The sequence below is a fragment of the Tetranychus urticae genome, chromosome 2, assembly GCF_039701765.1.
Source record: "Tetranychus urticae isolate SD_2017Ah chromosome 2, NJAU_TeUrti_SD_1.0, whole genome shotgun sequence".
Taxonomy (NCBI): domain Eukaryota; kingdom Metazoa; phylum Arthropoda; class Arachnida; order Trombidiformes; family Tetranychidae; genus Tetranychus; species Tetranychus urticae.
In genome coordinates, this window is record NC_142959.1 from 20,267,759 (window position 1) to 20,286,052 (window position 18,294).

The window sequence follows — 18,294 nt, forward strand, 5'->3', positions numbered from 1 at the left end:
ATTTTTCATAGTAAAAAGGTTCATGTATCGAATGTCATTCAGTTTTGATTCGTACTTTTCCATATGAAACCTGTTGATGTGATGAGATGTTTTGCTCTTAGGATTGAGTGGCAAAACAGCTATAATTACTGGTTGTTGTTTGTACCTCTGTTTGATCAGTTTGATGGGGATTGTTGTTTCAATGCTGGTATTTCATTTATTATCAACACTGTATATTGAAAATTGTAAATTTTGTAATTAAATTCTCTATCCAAATATTGAACTAAAATGACTTCATCTGGATTTAACCTTACAAACTGTTAGTCTAAACTTGTCCATTTTGTCAAGCCTTTATCTTTTAGTGTCACTTATTCAGAGTTTATTTGTTATCTTTTAAACAAAGTTCAAAATATTACTAATAATTTGCGCTTACAGTTTCATGTTACTTTTTTTATACCTTAACAAAGAGGATAATCTATGCTAGTTTGTGAGTCAGCTTCAATTTTAATTTATAATCAGATACTTTTAGATCTGTTAACTCAATTCTTTCACTATATCTTTTTCCATTATGTGTATACACTTGAAGCTGCTATATTGGAATCCTATCTTAATACTTCATTCCACCCTTGATACATCTATTTTTAATGAATTTTTCATAATAAGTAAGTGTTTACATCTCCTTATAAATCAAATTGGTCAATAGCAAGTAGATTAAAAGTACCGACTGAATAATCAGTAACCTTCAACATGTTTACATTGATAAATTATTTAATTTTGACAGTGCTTCACCTTTTGCTTATCTCAGTGAATAATTATGTGTATTGTGATTGTATCTTCAGATCAACGTGTGATGATATTCAAAACAAGTATATGTTATCTCTCAAAATTCCATGTGTATATAATGGTGCTCCTCAACCCGTCAACAATGAGACTACTTTACGCTCGCTTCAAGAAATCTGTCCATATCTTGATCCAGGTAAATTGACTTTACTTCAATTGTCTTGAACTAATTCTTTGATTGTGTTTTCTCTCCGCTGTCTCTGTAGTGAATAATCCAACTCTATGTTGTGATGAGGACCAAATCAATATTTTAATAGACCAATTGGCTACGCCAAGAGGGATGCTGGGTCGTTGTCCATCATGTTTCTACAATTTTGCCAATTTTTTGTGTCACATGACATGTTCACCCAAACAGTCGGAATTTTTAAGACTTGATGAGGCCAAACCATCGGAAAAATATCCTGAAAAGCAACAAGTCTCTTGGATCTCATACGCAATTGAGGAGAAATTTGCTCAAACCTTGTTTAATTCATGTGTAAATGTCTTGGCGCCAGGCGCTAACTTTAAACCAGTCCATTTAATGTGTGACCAATGGGGGGACCAATGTAATGCTCATCGACTTCTAGAATCTATTGGAAAGAATGATTCTTCGCCATTCGGGATCAATTTTCATTATTTTCCTGATTCAGCTGAAACATCAATCTCACCCCTTCAACTTTCATCAACTCAATGTTTCGAGAGTCCCGGAGTTCCTAACAAAACTGCCTGTTCATGTTCAGATTGTCCAACTGTTTGTAAACCTTTACCTCGGCCCGAAGCTCATGAAAGATTTTGCATTTTGGGTACAGATGGTATGACCATTGTAATGTCCTGCGTGTTCATAATTACAACTACGGCAGTGATTATTTATTACACTTTTTATCAACGAAAAACAAATTTTACTAAAGGTATTACGAATTTTTGTTGTCAGAAATATTGTGTAAAGATCTCGGTAAATTTGCATTTTGTTGTCTTTTAGCAGATGACGCTGGATCCTATCCAATGGCTAATTTCGATGATCCTACTAACTGTTAAGTGCCTTCTACTAATTTACTTTAACCCAATCAGTTAAATCATACTAAACACTAACCCCTAACCTCTCTATTTCAATACATTTCTCATAATCTCATTCAAAGAACATTCATTCTAATTATTCAATTAATTTCAGATGAAACCATGGTTAACGTGAAATCATCAAAAGTGACCAATAAAGGAATTGGCTCGATATTAGAAAATTTTCTCGAGCATAGTTTCAAGCAATGGGGATACATAGTTACATCCAGACCCACTTTGACCATAATTATTGGAGCTGTTTCGATTTTAATAACAGGTCTTGAAGTTGCAAACATTTCTTCCAAAATAACTTCAGATCCAGTTGAATTGTGGAGTTCCCCCGAAAGTCATGCTCGTCAAGAGAAACTGTTTTTTGATACAAATTTCGGACCATTTTATCGAGTTAATCAATTGATTATCAAGAAAACAACGAATGAACCTAATTTCGATTATTATGCAAATGGCAAGAATTATTCATTCAACCCAATATTTGATAAGGAATTTTTATTGAAGACTCTTGAACTGCAGAGAGAACTAACATCACTTAAAGCCGTTTTAGATGGTCAAACAGTTGAATTGACTGATATCTGTTTCAGTCCTCTAGCCAATGGTAAATGTGCTGTTCAAAGTGTCATTGGTTGGTTCCAAACTAACGTTACTCGGCTCGAAGATGATCCTGTTACAAACTATTCCTATCTTGATCACATTATTTCTTGTCTTGGTAACCCATTTGCTCCTGATGATAATTTGAAGCCATTTCACTATCCTTGTTTGGGTGAATATGGAGGACCAGCTTTACCTAAAGTGGCACTAGGAGGTTTCAATATTGCTGATTCACAAAAAGATGCTGCTGATGCTTATACTCAGGCTACATCACTGGTAATTACAATTTTGATCAATAATCATGCCGATAAGAGTCAAAATAAAAAAGCAGAAGCGTGGGAACAAGTGTTTTTGGATTACTTACATTCATTCAATCATACTAGATTTCCTGATTTTGATATTGCTTATTTTTCAGAGGTAAGCGATTCTCCATTTTCATAACTTCATTGAATAATCCATTATTTTTCCCAATGTTTCCAAAAGAGATCAGTTCAAGATGAAATCAACCGTCAGAGTTTATACGATGTATCAACTATTATTGCGAGTTACCTGGTAATGTTTGCTTATGTATCTTTGACTTTGGGTAGGATCTCTCGAAAAAGTGATTTTTTTGTCCACTCAAAAATTAGTTTGGGTCTCATCGGTATAACAATCGTTATTGCCAGCGTTATATCATCTATTGGTTTGATGATTCTTCTAGGGTTTAATTTAACCCTTATCATTGTAGAGGTTATTCCCTTTTTGGTTTTGGCTGTTGGAGTAGATAATATTTTTATTCTTGCTCAACACATACAGGTAAAAATTATTCAAAAATCAAATTTAATCAAAAATTAATGAAAATATATTTTCCTTTTTTCAATCTTAGCGTTATAATCCTAAACAAAATGAGTCTTCTCAAGATCAAGTAGCTAAGGTTTTGGGAAAATGTGGACCGTCTATTCTTATGGCTTTTGCCTGTGAAGTTACATGTTTCTTTATTGGAGCTTTATCAACTATGCCCGCTATCAGAATGTTTGCATTGAATGCTGCTTTAGCTCTTCTAATCGACTTTTTACTACAAATGAGTGTCTTTATTGGGGTTTTATATCTTGATTTGGAGAGACAAAAATCATCTAGATTTGATATTCTATGTTGCTTTAAATCATCTAAAGCCATCGATCCTGATGTAATACCTGATGATGCTGAAGTTGGATTACTTCACAAAATCTGTAAAGATCATTATGCACCATTCCTCATGAAAGATAAAGTTCGTTTAGCTATATCCATTGGTTTTACTCTATGGGTTTGCTCTTCTATTGCTGTTGTAAACAAAATTGAAGTTGGGTTGGACCAAGAACTATCAATGCCTCATGATTCATACGTCCTTAAATATTTCAAAGCTCAGAAAAATGATTTACGTGTCGGACCTCCTGTTTATTTTGTTGTTGGTGGCAAATTTGATTATTCCGATAACTTCCACCAAGAAGTTATATGTGGAACCAGTTACTGTAGCGAAAATTCTCTCTTTAATCAAATCAGTCAAGCATCTCACGAACCCGAGTCTAGTTACATTGTTGACTCTCCTGCCTCATGGCTTGATGATTACTTCGGTTGGGCTGATACATCATCTTGTTGCCGACTTTTCAAAAATGATACAAATATCTTCTGTCCGTCTACATTAACAGATATTAACCGAAACAATGAATGCAAGAAATGTCAGCTTAAAGACGATGATGAAATGATAAAGTCTACTCAATTTTACAAGTTTCTACCTGATTATCTATCAGATATACCAACTACCTCGTGCCCTAAAGCTGGCCGTGCTGCTTATGGATCTTCTGTAAAATTAGATGAAAATAATAATGTATTGGCTAGTCACTATAGTTCGTATCATTCACCTCTAGTCAAATCAAGTGATTTTATCGAAGCAATGAAAAGTGCTCGTTTCTTAGCATCAAACATTGAACGAGCAGTATCAACCGCTTTAAAGCCAGGCGAAGAAGTTAAAGTATTTCCATATTCTCTTGTCTACGTTTATTACGAGCAATACCTTACCATCTATGGTGACTCCATCAGAAGTCTTGCCTTATCAATTACAGCTATTTTCTTGGTATCCTTTGTTTTGTACGGATTTGATATCAAAGCATCACTGATTGTCGTTTTCACCATTATATGTATCGTAATCAATCTTATGGGAATGATGTATTGGTGGGACATTTCACTGAATGCCTTGTCTTTGGTTAATCTAGTTATGGCTGCTGGTATTTCAGTTGAATTTTGTTCACATATAACTCATGCTTACCTATTGAGTAATGAAGCAAGTCGTGTGAAGCGATCACAAGAAGCCTTGGCTACAATGGGTTCATCTGTTTTATCTGGAATCACATTGACTAAATTTGCCGGTATTCTGGTATTAGCTTGGTCAACATCACAAATTTTCGTTGTATTTTATTTCCGAATGTATTTCGGTATCGTTATTATTGGAGCACTTCATGGTCTTATTTTATTACCAGTACTGTTGAGTGTATTTGGAGGTAAACCAAAGCTGAGCAGTTCATATGCAAATGAAATGTAATCATGATTTTTTGTTATTGAATAAAGAATATTTTTATTACTCAAAAATAACAACTCAATTCATTTAACTGGCGTGATTATAATATGTTTCCATGATTATATAATGATTTCTGTCTATTAACTAAAGATGAGATCAGTAATTAATCACCGGATCTGACAAAACAATTAAACATGGAAAAGTGATTTAGAAATATTATCAAATGAATCACTATGCACTGCATCAACATTACAACCGTAGGCCATTCTATGTCCAAATTTGGAGATTAAATAGCTTTCTCTTTTCCTCAGACAATTTTTTAGTTGCAAAGAAGTAAAGTTTAGATAACAAAGGTACATTCACAAAGGAACATTATAACAAAAAAGTTGAACAATAACGTCAATAATCAAGTGTGAAAACCTAATCAGTATTTACTCAACACTTTTCAACAAAATATGTTTCCAAGTAAATATTTTGAATTGATATTCATTATTTTATATTTTTTCATCAAATCTAGTTCAGGTAATTTCGTTATGTTCAAATTTCCATGTAAAGACAAACGCATTCATTTTCAAAATTGATCTCTCGTCAAAACAGGTGGAAATCATCAACCGAATGGATTGGAGCAATTCTTTGGAGATCAAACCAATTTTTTAATAAAAGCTAAATTAAGTTTTAATGTAAGTTTCATCTACTCGATAAACTTACTTTGTTCATAAAGAATTAAATAACTTAATTATTAAAGGGATTCTTAAATTGCTTAATTTTATAAAGGAATATTATCCAAATAATTATGATTGGATTTCAAGGAATTGGCTGATAGAAGAGTCGGTATTTGGCGATGAAAAAAACAGTATTGTTACATTAATCTCCGAAGAAAAGGGAGGAATTCAAATAAAAGTGTTTCGTGATTTTAAAACTCAAACCGTTTCATTGACCTGTATTCGTAAGTAACCAATCAGTTTATTTTATAAAAGATCATATTATTGCACTTATTGTTGCCATTGATTCCATATTTACTCATTAGAAAATAATTGTGATCTTTACGGCGAAGGAAAAGTCTGGCATTTAACTTGGAACCTCTACTATCTAACAGTAACCAGTTTTTTGCAACAAGTATTGTTGCTGGGACCTTATCGTCTGATTTCATATTTTGCAAATGAAACGACAAATGAAGTTGAAAAGTTGAACATTAAACAATGGAAAGATGGAAATTCACGCCTATTGTTCTTAAAATTTCATTTTTCAGGTTCGTCTGTAACAGAAGATCGATTGAACAAGTTTTCAAATAATTTCATGTTTTACTTTTTTTTGTAGATCCGAGTTCAAGAATATTGATGAGAAGGAAAAATTCTGGACGAATCGATATAAATGGCGCAAGATACACAATGTACGATTCAGGGTACGATCTAACGGATTACATGCCTGGAGATCCAATGGCTGTTTTATCTATAATGCAAATCGAGCCTCTTGAAAGTTCAATGGTGTCGTTGCCATCCAAATATATTCATTACAAATTCAATGAATCAATCATTAAATATGGACAGTATGGAATAACCATGTACCAAAACACAACAAATCAGGTAAGCAATTTTCGATTCTTGACTATGATTACTAACCTTAGTTAACTTGTTAAGTTTCTTTGCGTTTGTAGTGAAAAAATTTCAAGTTGTTTGATAACTTTGCGTTATTTTTTTTAAATTACAATTTATTTCATGTCGAGGTCAAGTTTCAAAAAATTCATTTCCTGTTCTTATATTCACCCCCTATCGTATTAATTTATCATAAACTAAAATTATTCAGTGATATTTTTTGCTATCAATTATTCTTTAGCATATCGTCACATTATTGGATTCAGCTTCTTCGCTCAAGATTATTGGGAAACAATCTTATCTCGAAGTGGTCCATGACTATAAACTTGGTTTGAAATACAATTCTTCTGGTTTCAATGAATGTACCGTGGAGTTAAGCAACGATGAAATTAATTACATGACTTCAGAAAAATATGGAATCGAATTTGTAAAGGAACTTTATTTTCCTGAGAGTGCCGTGAGTTGATAATTTTTCATTGACAAATTCAATAAACAAAAAGTGTAAATTGTTGGTAAAGTTCTTATTTTTGACTCTAAATTGGATTAATTGCATCTTTTGTAGAAAATTAGAATCGTAGATTGAGAATTAATATGCTTCTTTTGAAACATGAAACATTTTCTTTCTTTCTTGTTAGAGTTCAGAGGTAAAAGACTTGAAGACTTACAACTATCATACTTTAATTTGCCTGAGTAGGTTGAATCGTCTAGCAACAAATTGTGGGTGAAAAGGGAATATAATAAACTGATTGATAATGTTGAGTTTGATTTGGTTTTAACAACTTATTCGAGGCCTGTTCTAGAGGTAAGTCCAATTTAATAGTCAATAATATAAAACTAATTGTTTTTCCTGGCAGTTGTACGAGTCTTCCAGGATTCGCATGAACATTTCTGATATACTCAAAGATTTTTGCGTTCTGTTGCATCTTTATACAACATATGGATCTAGTGAGGTATGAAGAAACCGTTTATGTAAATTTTACAATTGAAGATTTCTTGGTACTATTAATCACAGTTTTATCTCATTGAGGTGCGAAAGAAATGCTTCACCGAAGTAATGGAATTATCTGCGGAAGCTGAATGGCCTCAAATGATAACAAATATGGATAATGCATGTTTCGGAGACAGAAATGATAAAATAATTCTCGATCTAAAGATTTCATTATTAGGTAATAACATTCTTATTTTATCCTAATGGTGTTTTGTTTTAAAAAGTATTTTCATTCTAATAAACAGATGGTTCCCTTCCAAGGAAAATTCACGACTTTTCACCTAACATCCATAATATTAAACATGAATTGCGAAGAATGATAATGGATAAGCTGAACATATCATATTTAAGAATAAACCTGATCAAGTTTGACTTTTTTGATGCATATACTATTATGGCAAAGGTTGAGATTGTTGAGTCATTCGTCACCTACTCGCGTAAGTTTCTCGAAATTCAATCATTTATTTATCCAACTGATGATATTATTTTTACTAAGAAACAAAAATACAAGGAACTTCGCATAGATTCAGAATTAAATCAACTGAACCTGGTCTGCATTCATCAACAATGGATGAATGTTTACTTTCTAAAGGCTCTAAAACCAAAAACAAGTCAGTAAATTCATTGTTATCAACTTCTTAATAACTGTATTAACGTGTAAAAACTTTTTATTATTAGGTTCATTCTAACCTGTAAAACTGGAGACTATTTATGCCTGGGAATCGATCATGAACACTCTTCGCCAGATAGAGACAAAAATGGATTGAACTGTATGCTGCTCAACAATTCAGATCACAGTTTAACTAACTTATTTCCAGACGTTTCTTTGAAAGAAATACGAGAATCTTATCTTACTTTGAATGGAAGTCAATTCTACCATTTCGATGGTTCTACATTCGTTGTTGTTAATGTAACAAATTTAAGCCCAGAAAAGTCTGCATCAAACAAATACTTTTACTTGTTTACAATTTTCCTGTTTCCCATCATTATGATATTTTGTCTTATTATGATAATACTCTGCCAATTGTGTCAACCTAAAGCTTATGCACTTGTTGATTCAGTGTCGCTTAGAGCATTTAATTCAAGAGAGTAATTTTCCAAAATACTACGAAAAAATACGTAAAACTATGAAAAAATTAAGTAATAAAACAAAATCAAATAAAAAAACAATTTGCATTCATCCCGATAAATTAACAGTAACCTAAGTTGATAAATTACGGGGCGTATTATCTTCTTTATCTTCTTATATACAGCCACGGAAAATGAGATGTGAATACTTTTGGTATCAATTGCGCATATAAAGATTGCATTTTATTTATCAGTGATAATAGTTTGTATCAGTATTTAATCGGAAAGCCATCATTTTCAGTATTTACATTCACCCCAAACATTTTCAATTGATTTGAATGCAGTTGAATAAGGTGAATCAATACAACAAGCCTTTAATCTTTAATTTTTATCAAAATCAAGTAGATAAGTTATCAATTTATGCGTCAACTTTCCAAAAATTTTCGCATCTCATTTTCCGTGGCTGTATTAATACCGTTTTGGTATTTTTCTGTCAAAATTTCTCCGCACTCAAACGGTCTATAAATTTTCTGTTAATCGCAAATGAAAGGTTTTGGCCTGAATGTCGCCGGAAAAATATACAAATTTTTAGAACCCAACCCTGAAACTCAGGAAAAGCAGATAAAAAAGAGACTAAAATAGACACTAAAAAAGAAAGAAAAATATAAAAGAAAGACAAAATAACACTTGCCATTGTTGTACATTTGAATATGCAATATGTACATATATGAAGTCAAAACATTAAATTTTTGTGTAAAAATTGTGGTTAAACTAAAAGGATTTTAAGTGAATCTTTTACGCAGCCTGAAAGCCATGGTTGAACTACAAGTCCGAAAATCTGTCAAAGCTTAATCAGATTTCAGGTTACTAAGAACCAGCTTTTTTTCCAACACATTCACTGCTCTATCCCACTTTTTCACTATCTTTTCACCGTATTGTCCACCACTCAATCTAACACATCCGCCGTATGGTGAAAGATTCAGATTTCATTCGGTATACAGTCATATATTATGGCTCACTATAAATTCTAGTATGGATGAATATGGAAACCAAAATAGTCTGATGAAACATCACCTTCTGCTCTTCTTGTCCATGGATGATGACGATAAAACTAAACTAAGAAATGATTCAAACACATGAAACAAAACATGAAATAAATAAAGTAACTTTTATTCATAAATGAATAATAAACTAAGGAACTTACCTTTTTCAAGTGTTCTCAACGGATCTTGAAGTTGAATCGATTAGAGGCACCAACAATCGATTAAAAAACACACAAAACATCGAAATTAATGTTTCTTATCACATAAACAACATAAAACTAAACGACTTTAAACATTTGAGAAAATAGACAAACAAAAGTTGTTTAAATGACTTAAATTTTATTATGATTATAAGGGAGGGAAATTATGATAAAATGAGAAATTGACATGTAACTGAATTGCTTTATGAAAATTATTAACTTACCTTTTTTAATATTTAAATTAAACATTTCCTTTTTTGGAGGCTCTGACGTTAGTTCTGGTTCTGGCTGTTCATCACTCTCTGATAGTGGAGTGATATTCATGATAAGTTCGTCCGTGACTTCATCGGGATTAATAGTAAAACTAGGATTAAACTTGCAAATATGTGAATCAGATTTTCCACTTTTTCTCGCTATAATTTTATATTGATTCGTGCGATCGTTGACAATAAATTCTGCGATTTCAATTGAAATGCCTAAATAATTCAGCTGCTCCTTGAATTCTCTAAAAATTTTTCTTCTAACTGTACATAATTTTCGAGAAAAAAGAAGTCGAAATTGTTTAAAAGTGTATTCAGATATTTGCGCTGGTAGGAATACATAATCTATGTCTCCAGCAAAACGCGCAAATGTATTATATTTTGCTGATGATAAATTCATCATTTGTTTTCTGCTGACTTGAAAAGTCAGATAATTTGGACCAACACAGGTGATTTTCTTTTTGAAATCTCCGTGTGTAAATTTTATATTATAATAATTGCAGCTTTTCACCAGATCTTTTTCATACAACTTAAACTCCTGACATGGAGTCTCTTTGGGCACAAAAGAAGTGTAAACTGCAAACAGAAATTAAATACAAAATTAATGGAAAAGAATTAAAAACGATATTATAATCAAAAGTTACTCACATGGTTTGACCCTATCATTTATCACTCGATCAGACTCATGTCTTGGCCAAAGGATAACTGCTCGCCATAATTTGTAAAGTTGCTTGATAATAACGATGGGTTGATTATCCACAACAGAGCTATCACGATAAATGCGTAAAAATTTTACACCAATGCTTGCAAGTTGGAATTTAAAAAACTTTAATTCATCTGCTTTTACATTAATTTCATCTCCAGGGAACATGCCTTTTAAGGCCACAAAAAATGAGAAAGAAACGGTATCGGGGATTAAAACCCTTTTCACTTTAGGCTTAGAGGTGAGCAGTGGGGCGAAAAATGTCGCGACAGAGGAAAATCGACCTTTGTCCATCTCAAACCATCCTCCCGAGTGATGACCGACGATAACATTTGAACGCGATTGGGGTCTAAGACGCACTGACATGGTGAGTAGAAATACTTGTGGGATAATATTTTTGAAAAACAAAAACAATTAGAAATAAAATCTGAACACAAATATGAATTTGATGAAAATATTTAAAGAAAATAAAACTTTAACTAGAAAAAAATCTTTAGAGAAAAAGAAGAATGGAAACAGAACAGAAATGAAGAGCCTGAGTAAATTTTCGGCACAAATCATTGGTAAGCCAAAGGATTGTGATCATAATGTGGATCTTGTAATGTATTATTAATGTATTAATATTTGTATCGGTAAAAGTCCCGTAGTTTGTTCACACAGTTTACATTCAAAAGTACACCAACTGAATGCTGCAGTTAAAAGTAAGTTAAGTAAAGAATGGTTTTTTTACTACAAATGAGTTTCTATATTGCTGTTCTCATTGCTGTCTTCATTCTGTGTTGCTTCAAATCATCTAAAGCCATCAATCCTGATGCAACATGCACCTCTAGTCAAATCAAGTGATTTCATCGAAGCAATGAAAAGTGCTCGTTTCTTAGCATCAAACATTGAACGAGCAGTATCAACCGCTTTAAAGCCAGGCGAAGAAATTAAAGTATTTCCATATTCTCTTGTCTACGTTTATTACGAGCAATACCTTAGTATCTATGGTGACTCCATCCGAAGTCTTGCCTTATCAATCACAGCTATTTTCTTGGTATCCTTTGTTTTGCACGGATTTGATATCGAAGCATCATTGGGTTCATCTGTTTTATTTGGAATCACATTGACTAAATTTGCCGGTATTCTGGTATTAGCTTGGTCAACATCACAAATTTTCGTTGTATTTTATTTCCGAATGTATTTCGGTATCGTTATTATTGGAGCACTTCATGGTCTTATTTTATTGCCAGTACTGCTGAGTGTATTTGGAGTTGAACCAAAGCTGGGCAGTTCATTTGCTAATGAAATGATGATCATGATTTTGTTATTGAATAAAAAATATTTTTACCACTCAAAAATAACAACTATTGCTAAATTCATCTAACTGCCGTGATTATAATAATTTTCCATGTTTATATTCTGTCTATTAACTAAAGAAGAGATTCGTAATTAATCACCGGATCCGACAAATCAATTAAATATTGAAAAGTAATTTAGAAATATTCTCAAATGATTCACCATCTACTACATCAACATATAAATCAAAGACCATTTTGAGTCCAAATTAGGAGATTAAATACTTTTTTTCCTTTGCGCAGACAGTTTGTTAGGCTTAATGAAAGTAAAGTTTAGATGGGAAAGGTAAATTCATGGAGAAACATTTTATCGAAAAAATTGAAAAAACAGCATAATTAATCAAGTGTGAAAACCTAATCAGTATATACTCAACACGTTTCAACAAAATATGTTTCCACGTAAATATTTTGCATCGATATTTATTGTTTTATATTTTTTCATCAAATCTAGTGCAGGTAATTTCGTTATGTTCAAATTTCCATGTAAAGACAAACGTATTCATTTTCAAAATTGATCTCTCATCATAACAGGTGGAAATCATCAACCGAATGGATTGGAGCAATTCTTTGAAGATCAAACCAATTTTTTAATAAAAGCTAAATTAAGTTACGAGGTAAGTTTCATTTGCTTGATTAACTTACTTTGTACATAAAAAATTAATCAATTTTCTGAAGGGATCAGAAAAAGTGGAGTGGTTAATAGAAGAGTCGGTATTTGGCGATGAAAAAAACAGTATCGTTACATCAATAACCCAAGAAAGTGGAGGCAGCGAAATAAAAGTGTTTCGTGATTTTAAAACTCAAATCATTTCATTGATTTGCTTTCGTAAGTAACCAAACAATTTATCGTATAAAACATGATATCATTCGTTCACTTACTTATTGTTCCATATTCACTCATTAGAAAATAATTGTGATCGTAACGGTAAATTCTGGCGTCTCAATTTGAACAGTTTGTCAGCCATATCTTTGAAAAAAATATTGTTGATGGGTCCTTATCATATCATTTCATATTTTGCAAATGAACAAACAAATGAAGTTGAAAAAAATGGCCTTCTAGGTTTTCGCCGATTGCGCATGAAATTTCATTTTTCAGGTTCGTCTGTGGCTGATGCTCAATTGGACAATCGAATAATTTCATTTTTACTTTTTTTGTAGATCCAAATTCAAAAATATTGATAAGAAGGAAAAATTCTGGACAAATCATTATATTAATAGGCGTAAGCGACGTAAACCAATACATCACTCCCCATCTAACGGCTGTTTTATCTATAATACAAATTGAGCCTCTTCAAAGTTCAATGGTATCTTTGCAACCCAAATATATTCATTACAAATTCAGTGAATCTTTCACTAGACATAATGGATTTAATATTTACAAAACCACAACAAATCAGGTAAGCAATTTTCGATTCTTGATTATCATTTCTTTCGTTTCTTATTCTATTATTTTAATATTCTGTGAGTCTAACAACTTGTAAGTATTGGTTAGTTAACTTTCGTTACTCTTTTTGAATTTCAACTTATTTCATGTGGAAGTCAAGTTTCAAAAAATTGATGCTTTCCCTGTTCTTATATTCACCCCTATTCGTTATCGATTCTTCTTTAGTATAGTATCACACATTTGGATCCAATTTATTCGCTCGAGATTATTGGGGAACGACCTTACCGAGGATTAGTTCATGACTATAAATTTGGTTTGAAATACACTTATTCTGGTTTCAATGAATGTACCGTGGAGTTAAGCAACAAAAAAATTGATTACATGACTTCAAAAAGATATGGAATCGAATTTGTAAAGGAACTTTATTTTCCTGAGAGTTATGTGAGTTGATGATTTATCATTAATTGATTTAATAGACAAAAAATTCCAGCTTAAAGGGCAAACTGTTAGTAAAGTCCTTGGTTTTGACGCTCGATTGTATCTTTAGAAGAGAAATAGAATCCAAGATCGAAAATTCATATTTTTCATTCGAAAAATCTTCTTTCTTTCTTGTTCGAGTTCAGAGATAAACGACTTTGAAGACTTACTAACTATCATACTTTAATTTGCCTGAACAGGTTGAATCGTTTAGCTTCAAATTGGGGATGAAAGCTGAATACAATAAACTGATTGATAATGTTGAGTATGATTTGGTTGTAACAACTTATTCGAGGCCTGTTCTAGAGGTAAACTCAATTTGATAGTCAATGATGCAAAACTAATTGTTTTTTTCCTCGCAGGTTAACGGATATTCCAACATTCGTAAAAATATTACAGATATACTAAAAGATTTTTGCTTACTGTTGAATCTTTATTCAAAGTCTGGATCACATGAGGTATGATGAAACCCTTTATATTTGACTTACACTTGAATATTTTCTTGATGCTATTAGCCTAAGTTCAATCTCATTGGAGTGCGAAAAAAATGTTTCACCGAAGCAATGGAATTTTCTGTAGCGAATGAGGAACCGCAAATGATAACACATATGGATGATGCATGTTTCGGAGACAAAAATGATAAAGTTACTCTCGACTTAAAGATTTCCTTTTTAGGTAACATTCTTATTTTATCCTAATGAAGTTTCATTTTAATAATTCTCATTTAAATGAACAGAACGTTCTTTTGTAAGAACAATTCAATACTTTTCAAGCCACATCCAGGAAATTAAACATGAATTGCGAAAGATTATAATGAATAAGCTGAGCATATCATATTTAAGAATAAACCTGATCAAGTTTGACTTTTTTGATGAATATACTATTATGGCAAAGGTTGAGATAGTTGAGTCATTCGTCACCTACTCGAGTAAGTTTCTCGAAATTTAAGCATTTATTTGTTCAACTAATGATATTATTTTTACTCAGAAACAAAAATACAAGGAACTGCGCATAGATTCAGAATAAAATCAACTGAATCTGGTCTGCATTCATCAACCATGGATGAATGTGTACGTCTGGAAAGTGCAAAAGCCGAAAACAAGTCAGTAAATTCTTTGCAATTAATTTCTTAATATCTGCATTAACGTTTAAAACTTGTTTTATTAGGTTTATTATATCCTGTGAAACTAAAGACTTGTGCCTTGGAATCAATCATGAAAACTCATTGCCAGATAGAGGCGAAAATGGATTGAACTGTGTGCTGTTCAACAATTCAGATCGCAGTTTAACTAAATTATTTGCAGATGTTTCTTTGAGAGAAATGCGAAAATCTTATTCCAATTTGAATGGAAGTCTATTCTACTATTCTAATGGCGCTCATCTTGTTGTTTATTTAAGAAATGTAAGCTCAGAAGAGGCTGCATCTAACATATCTTCCAAATACTTTTCCTTGTTTTCAATTTTCCTGGTTCTCATCACTGTAATATTCTGTCTTATTATGATAATATTCTGGCAACTGTATCAGCCTAAAACTTATGCACTTATTGATTCAGTGTCGCTCAGAGCATTTAATTCAAGAGAATAATTTTTAAGAATATTAAAAGTATAACAAATTCAACCAAAAATACATTTGTGTTTCATTCAATACATTCAAAAGTACACCGACTGAACAAGTGAAATAATGGTTACTACTGGATTAATGCTCAGTAGATTCAAGAGGGCTATGCACACGCGTGCTGAAGTAAAGGGTCAATTTACACAAAATAGTGTTTTTTTAAGTTTTATTTTCGTTAAATTTGCAGTAACAAAAGATTCCCATTCAGATTTCGCTTCTTATAATTCATGTAATGAGTGGGTTGTAAATAACTGAAAACCTTTTCAGTGCTTCTCTACCTTTGTCAACCATTCTAAAACTGAACTAACTATGAATCACAAGATATTCCATACAATTTTCATAACAGTATTGTGCTCGTAAGTATTGTTACTTAACTAGGTATTTAAACTTCGTTTTCTTTTGATTTTTTAGCATCTCTGCCAGCTTGGTTGATAGGTCTCCTGACGAGATACTCAAAAGCACCGGCGTCCATAAATAATTCCTTGTCAACCAAACTAATAAGATCTTTCATTAATGCTTCATCAGCCGGTTTGAAATAAATTTTCCTGTCAAAACCCGACTTGAGACCTTTCAACGGCTTGCCATCCTTTCCCATTGCTGTCTTTTTAAGTGTTTCTTTTCCAAACACAATCTCGGCAATACTTCGTACAAATTTTGTTGGATTGCTTGTTCCTGATAAAAATTCTTGCTTGATAACGTTCAGCTTGACAGGATCAATCCGCTCATCAGAATAGCTTTTAATTTTTTGTCGCCAAGCTTCTGCTAATCTGCGAGAACATAAATTCTTTGTGAATTCTTCTTGATAATAAAGTGTTAAAGCAGCTTTTGGCGTGTAAGTGGTCGTAGTTCCAGAAGCACTTATTTGGTCCAATTTTGCCAAGATCTTATTGGCAACAGTTGCAAATGCTTCGAAAGAAGTTTGTAAATTCGCTAAACCAATTTCCATGATTGATAATCTCTGAGCAACAGAGTTATAACTTTGTGATCTTGGCGAAAAACCAGTCGCTTCTTGCTGAAATGTTTGCGCTGAAATGTGAGAAAAAAAGAAAGTAAATCAAAATTTAATATTTATTTGATTTACATAAGCTCAATTTCTTACCTGAGCTTTCTTGTTGGTATTTTAGGTAAGATAGCTCAAAAAAATTTTCAATATCATTGGCTTTGGCATATCCTAAGCATTGAACAATCTTGCCAAAAAATAAGAGCTCGATCGTCTTTTTTTCATGACCTGTCAAGTTGACTTCAAAATTTTCCATTTCGACAGATAAAGATGTAATATCGCTGCGAAGTTCTTGTAGGGATTTGAATGAGTCCATAACAAAATGTGAATTCAACTCAATTTTACCAATATAGTAAATATCTACAAGAAAGAAACAGATTAGGTCACAATTGTACTGTCAAGAATTCAACAAATTAAAGCGAGATGAACTTACCGGATTCTTGGTCGAAAAATGATCTGATAGGTCTCGTGTTATCGTCAAAATAAAAGTGTTTTGTAAATGAACAAACACTTGCCATGATTTTTGAATAAATAAATGAATTTTATCGAAAAGAGACTACGAAAACTTTAAACATAAAAATCTTGAAGAACGAATTATCGTAGAACAATCTCAGGAAATGTCAATGATAGTCAACAGCAGATGGCTCTGCAAGAACTTGCCGCGCGCTTTTCAAAAAGGTCAAGAATATGCTGTTAATACGTTAGTCACCTGATAGCTATTCATAAGACCATGAATTAGCTACCAAGAAGACTTAAAAATGATGATAACCTAGCAAATCAGCTCGTTTTAGTAAAATTATTGGAAATTTTCATTTTCATTAATACGAGAAATCATTGCACTGAATACAAAAAACGCAAAGAGGCAAATGATGTTGTGTGTACATTTTAAGCTCGCTCAAATTTATATACAGTTAAAAGACTTGGATTGACTTCATGAGTTCAAGCCCCGGCATGTATAATAAAATATTAACTAAAAAGATAAATCAATAAATAATGGAAAATTACACAAGTCGATCCGTTTCAGGAAATATTTCCATGTCTACGTTTATTACGAGCAATACCTTACTATCTATGGTGACTCCATCAGAAGTTTTGCCTTATCAATAACAGCTATTTTCTTGGTATCCTTTGTTTTGTACGGATTTGATATCAAAGCATCACTGATTGTCGTTTTCACCATTATATGTATCGTAATCAATCTTATGGGAATGATGTATTGGTGGGACATTTCACTTAATGCCTTGTCTTTGGTTAACCTCGTTATGGCTGCTGGTATTTCAGTTGAATTTTGTTCACATATAACTCATGCTTACCTAATGAGTAATGAAGCAAGTCGTGTTAAGCGATCACAAGAGGCCTTGGCTACAATGGGTTCATCTGTTTTATCTGGAATCACATTGACTAAATTTGCCGGTATTCTGGTATTGAGTGCATTTGGAGGCGAACCAAGGCTCAGTAGTTGATTTACAAATTGGATGTGATCACGATTTTTGTTATTGAATAAAAAATATTTTTACCACTCAAAAATAACAACTATTAATGAATTCATTTAACTGGCGTGATTATGATGTTTCCATGATTTTATAGTGATTTTTTCTATTAACTAAAGAAGAGATTAGTAATTAAACACCGGATTTAACAAA

The 18,294-nt window shown here is 32.3% G+C and overlaps 4 protein-coding genes across 10 annotated transcripts; 3 read left to right on the forward strand and 1 right to left on the reverse strand.

Moving 5' to 3' along the window:
• Window positions 1-7: 7 nt before the first annotated feature.
• LOC107371564 (NPC intracellular cholesterol transporter 1) lies at window positions 8-5,055 on the forward strand. 5 transcript variants are annotated; one of them, XM_089268069.1, is made up of 7 exons: window positions 534-641; window positions 819-955; window positions 1,026-1,706; window positions 1,778-1,828; window positions 1,967-2,871; window positions 2,938-3,249; window positions 3,320-5,055. In XM_089268069.1, the coding sequence occupies exons 2-7, from the start codon at window positions 850-852 to the stop codon at window positions 5,006-5,008; spliced, it is 3,744 nt and encodes a 1,247-aa protein (XP_089124195.1). In that variant the 5' UTR covers window positions 534-641; window positions 819-849; the 3' UTR covers window positions 5,009-5,055. The 5 variants fall into 5 exon arrangements, with proteins under 5 accessions (XP_015795177.2, XP_089124197.1, XP_089124198.1 ...); XM_015939691.3 differs by having other exon boundaries at window positions 8-955; XM_089268072.1 differs by lacking the exon at window positions 1,778-1,828 and having other exon boundaries at window positions 440-641.
• A 251-nt stretch (window positions 5,056-5,306) lies between these two features.
• LOC107371560 (uncharacterized) lies at window positions 5,307-8,754 on the forward strand. 3 transcript variants are annotated; one of them, XM_015939684.3, is made up of 12 exons: window positions 5,307-5,506; window positions 5,582-5,664; window positions 5,759-5,930; window positions 6,012-6,233; window positions 6,302-6,567; window positions 6,818-7,033; window positions 7,271-7,378; window positions 7,431-7,526; window positions 7,589-7,742; window positions 7,810-8,001; window positions 8,061-8,175; window positions 8,243-8,754. In XM_015939684.3, exons 1-12 carry the CDS (start codon window positions 5,440-5,442, stop codon window positions 8,655-8,657), a joined length of 2,106 nt encoding a protein of 701 aa, XP_015795170.2. In that variant the 5' UTR covers window positions 5,307-5,439; the 3' UTR covers window positions 8,658-8,754. The 3 variants fall into 3 exon arrangements, with proteins under 3 accessions (XP_015795170.2, XP_089124199.1, XP_025018440.2); XM_089268073.1 differs by having other exon boundaries at window positions 7,604-7,742; XM_025162672.2 differs by having other exon boundaries at window positions 6,039-6,233.
• A 3,666-nt stretch (window positions 8,755-12,420) lies between these two features.
• LOC107371562 (uncharacterized) lies at window positions 12,421-15,661 on the forward strand. Its single transcript, XM_089268076.1, has 12 exons — window positions 12,421-12,631; window positions 12,707-12,789; window positions 12,851-13,001; window positions 13,080-13,271; window positions 13,334-13,572; window positions 13,785-14,000; window positions 14,237-14,344; window positions 14,399-14,494; window positions 14,552-14,711; window positions 14,773-14,964; window positions 15,024-15,138; window positions 15,204-15,661. The coding sequence occupies exons 1-12, from the start codon at window positions 12,565-12,567 to the stop codon at window positions 15,619-15,621; spliced, it is 2,037 nt and encodes a 678-aa protein (XP_089124202.1). The 5' UTR covers window positions 12,421-12,564; the 3' UTR covers window positions 15,622-15,661.
• A 139-nt stretch (window positions 15,662-15,800) lies between these two features.
• LOC107371563 (uncharacterized) lies at window positions 15,801-17,298 on the reverse strand. Its single transcript, XM_015939690.3, has 3 exons — window positions 17,085-17,298; window positions 16,751-17,011; window positions 15,801-16,677 (listed from the first exon to the last, which is right to left on the reverse strand). Exons 1-3 carry the CDS (start codon window positions 17,167-17,169, stop codon window positions 16,034-16,036), a joined length of 990 nt encoding a protein of 329 aa, XP_015795176.2. The 5' UTR covers window positions 17,170-17,298; the 3' UTR covers window positions 15,801-16,033.
• Between the last annotated feature and the right edge of the window lie 996 nt (window positions 17,299-18,294).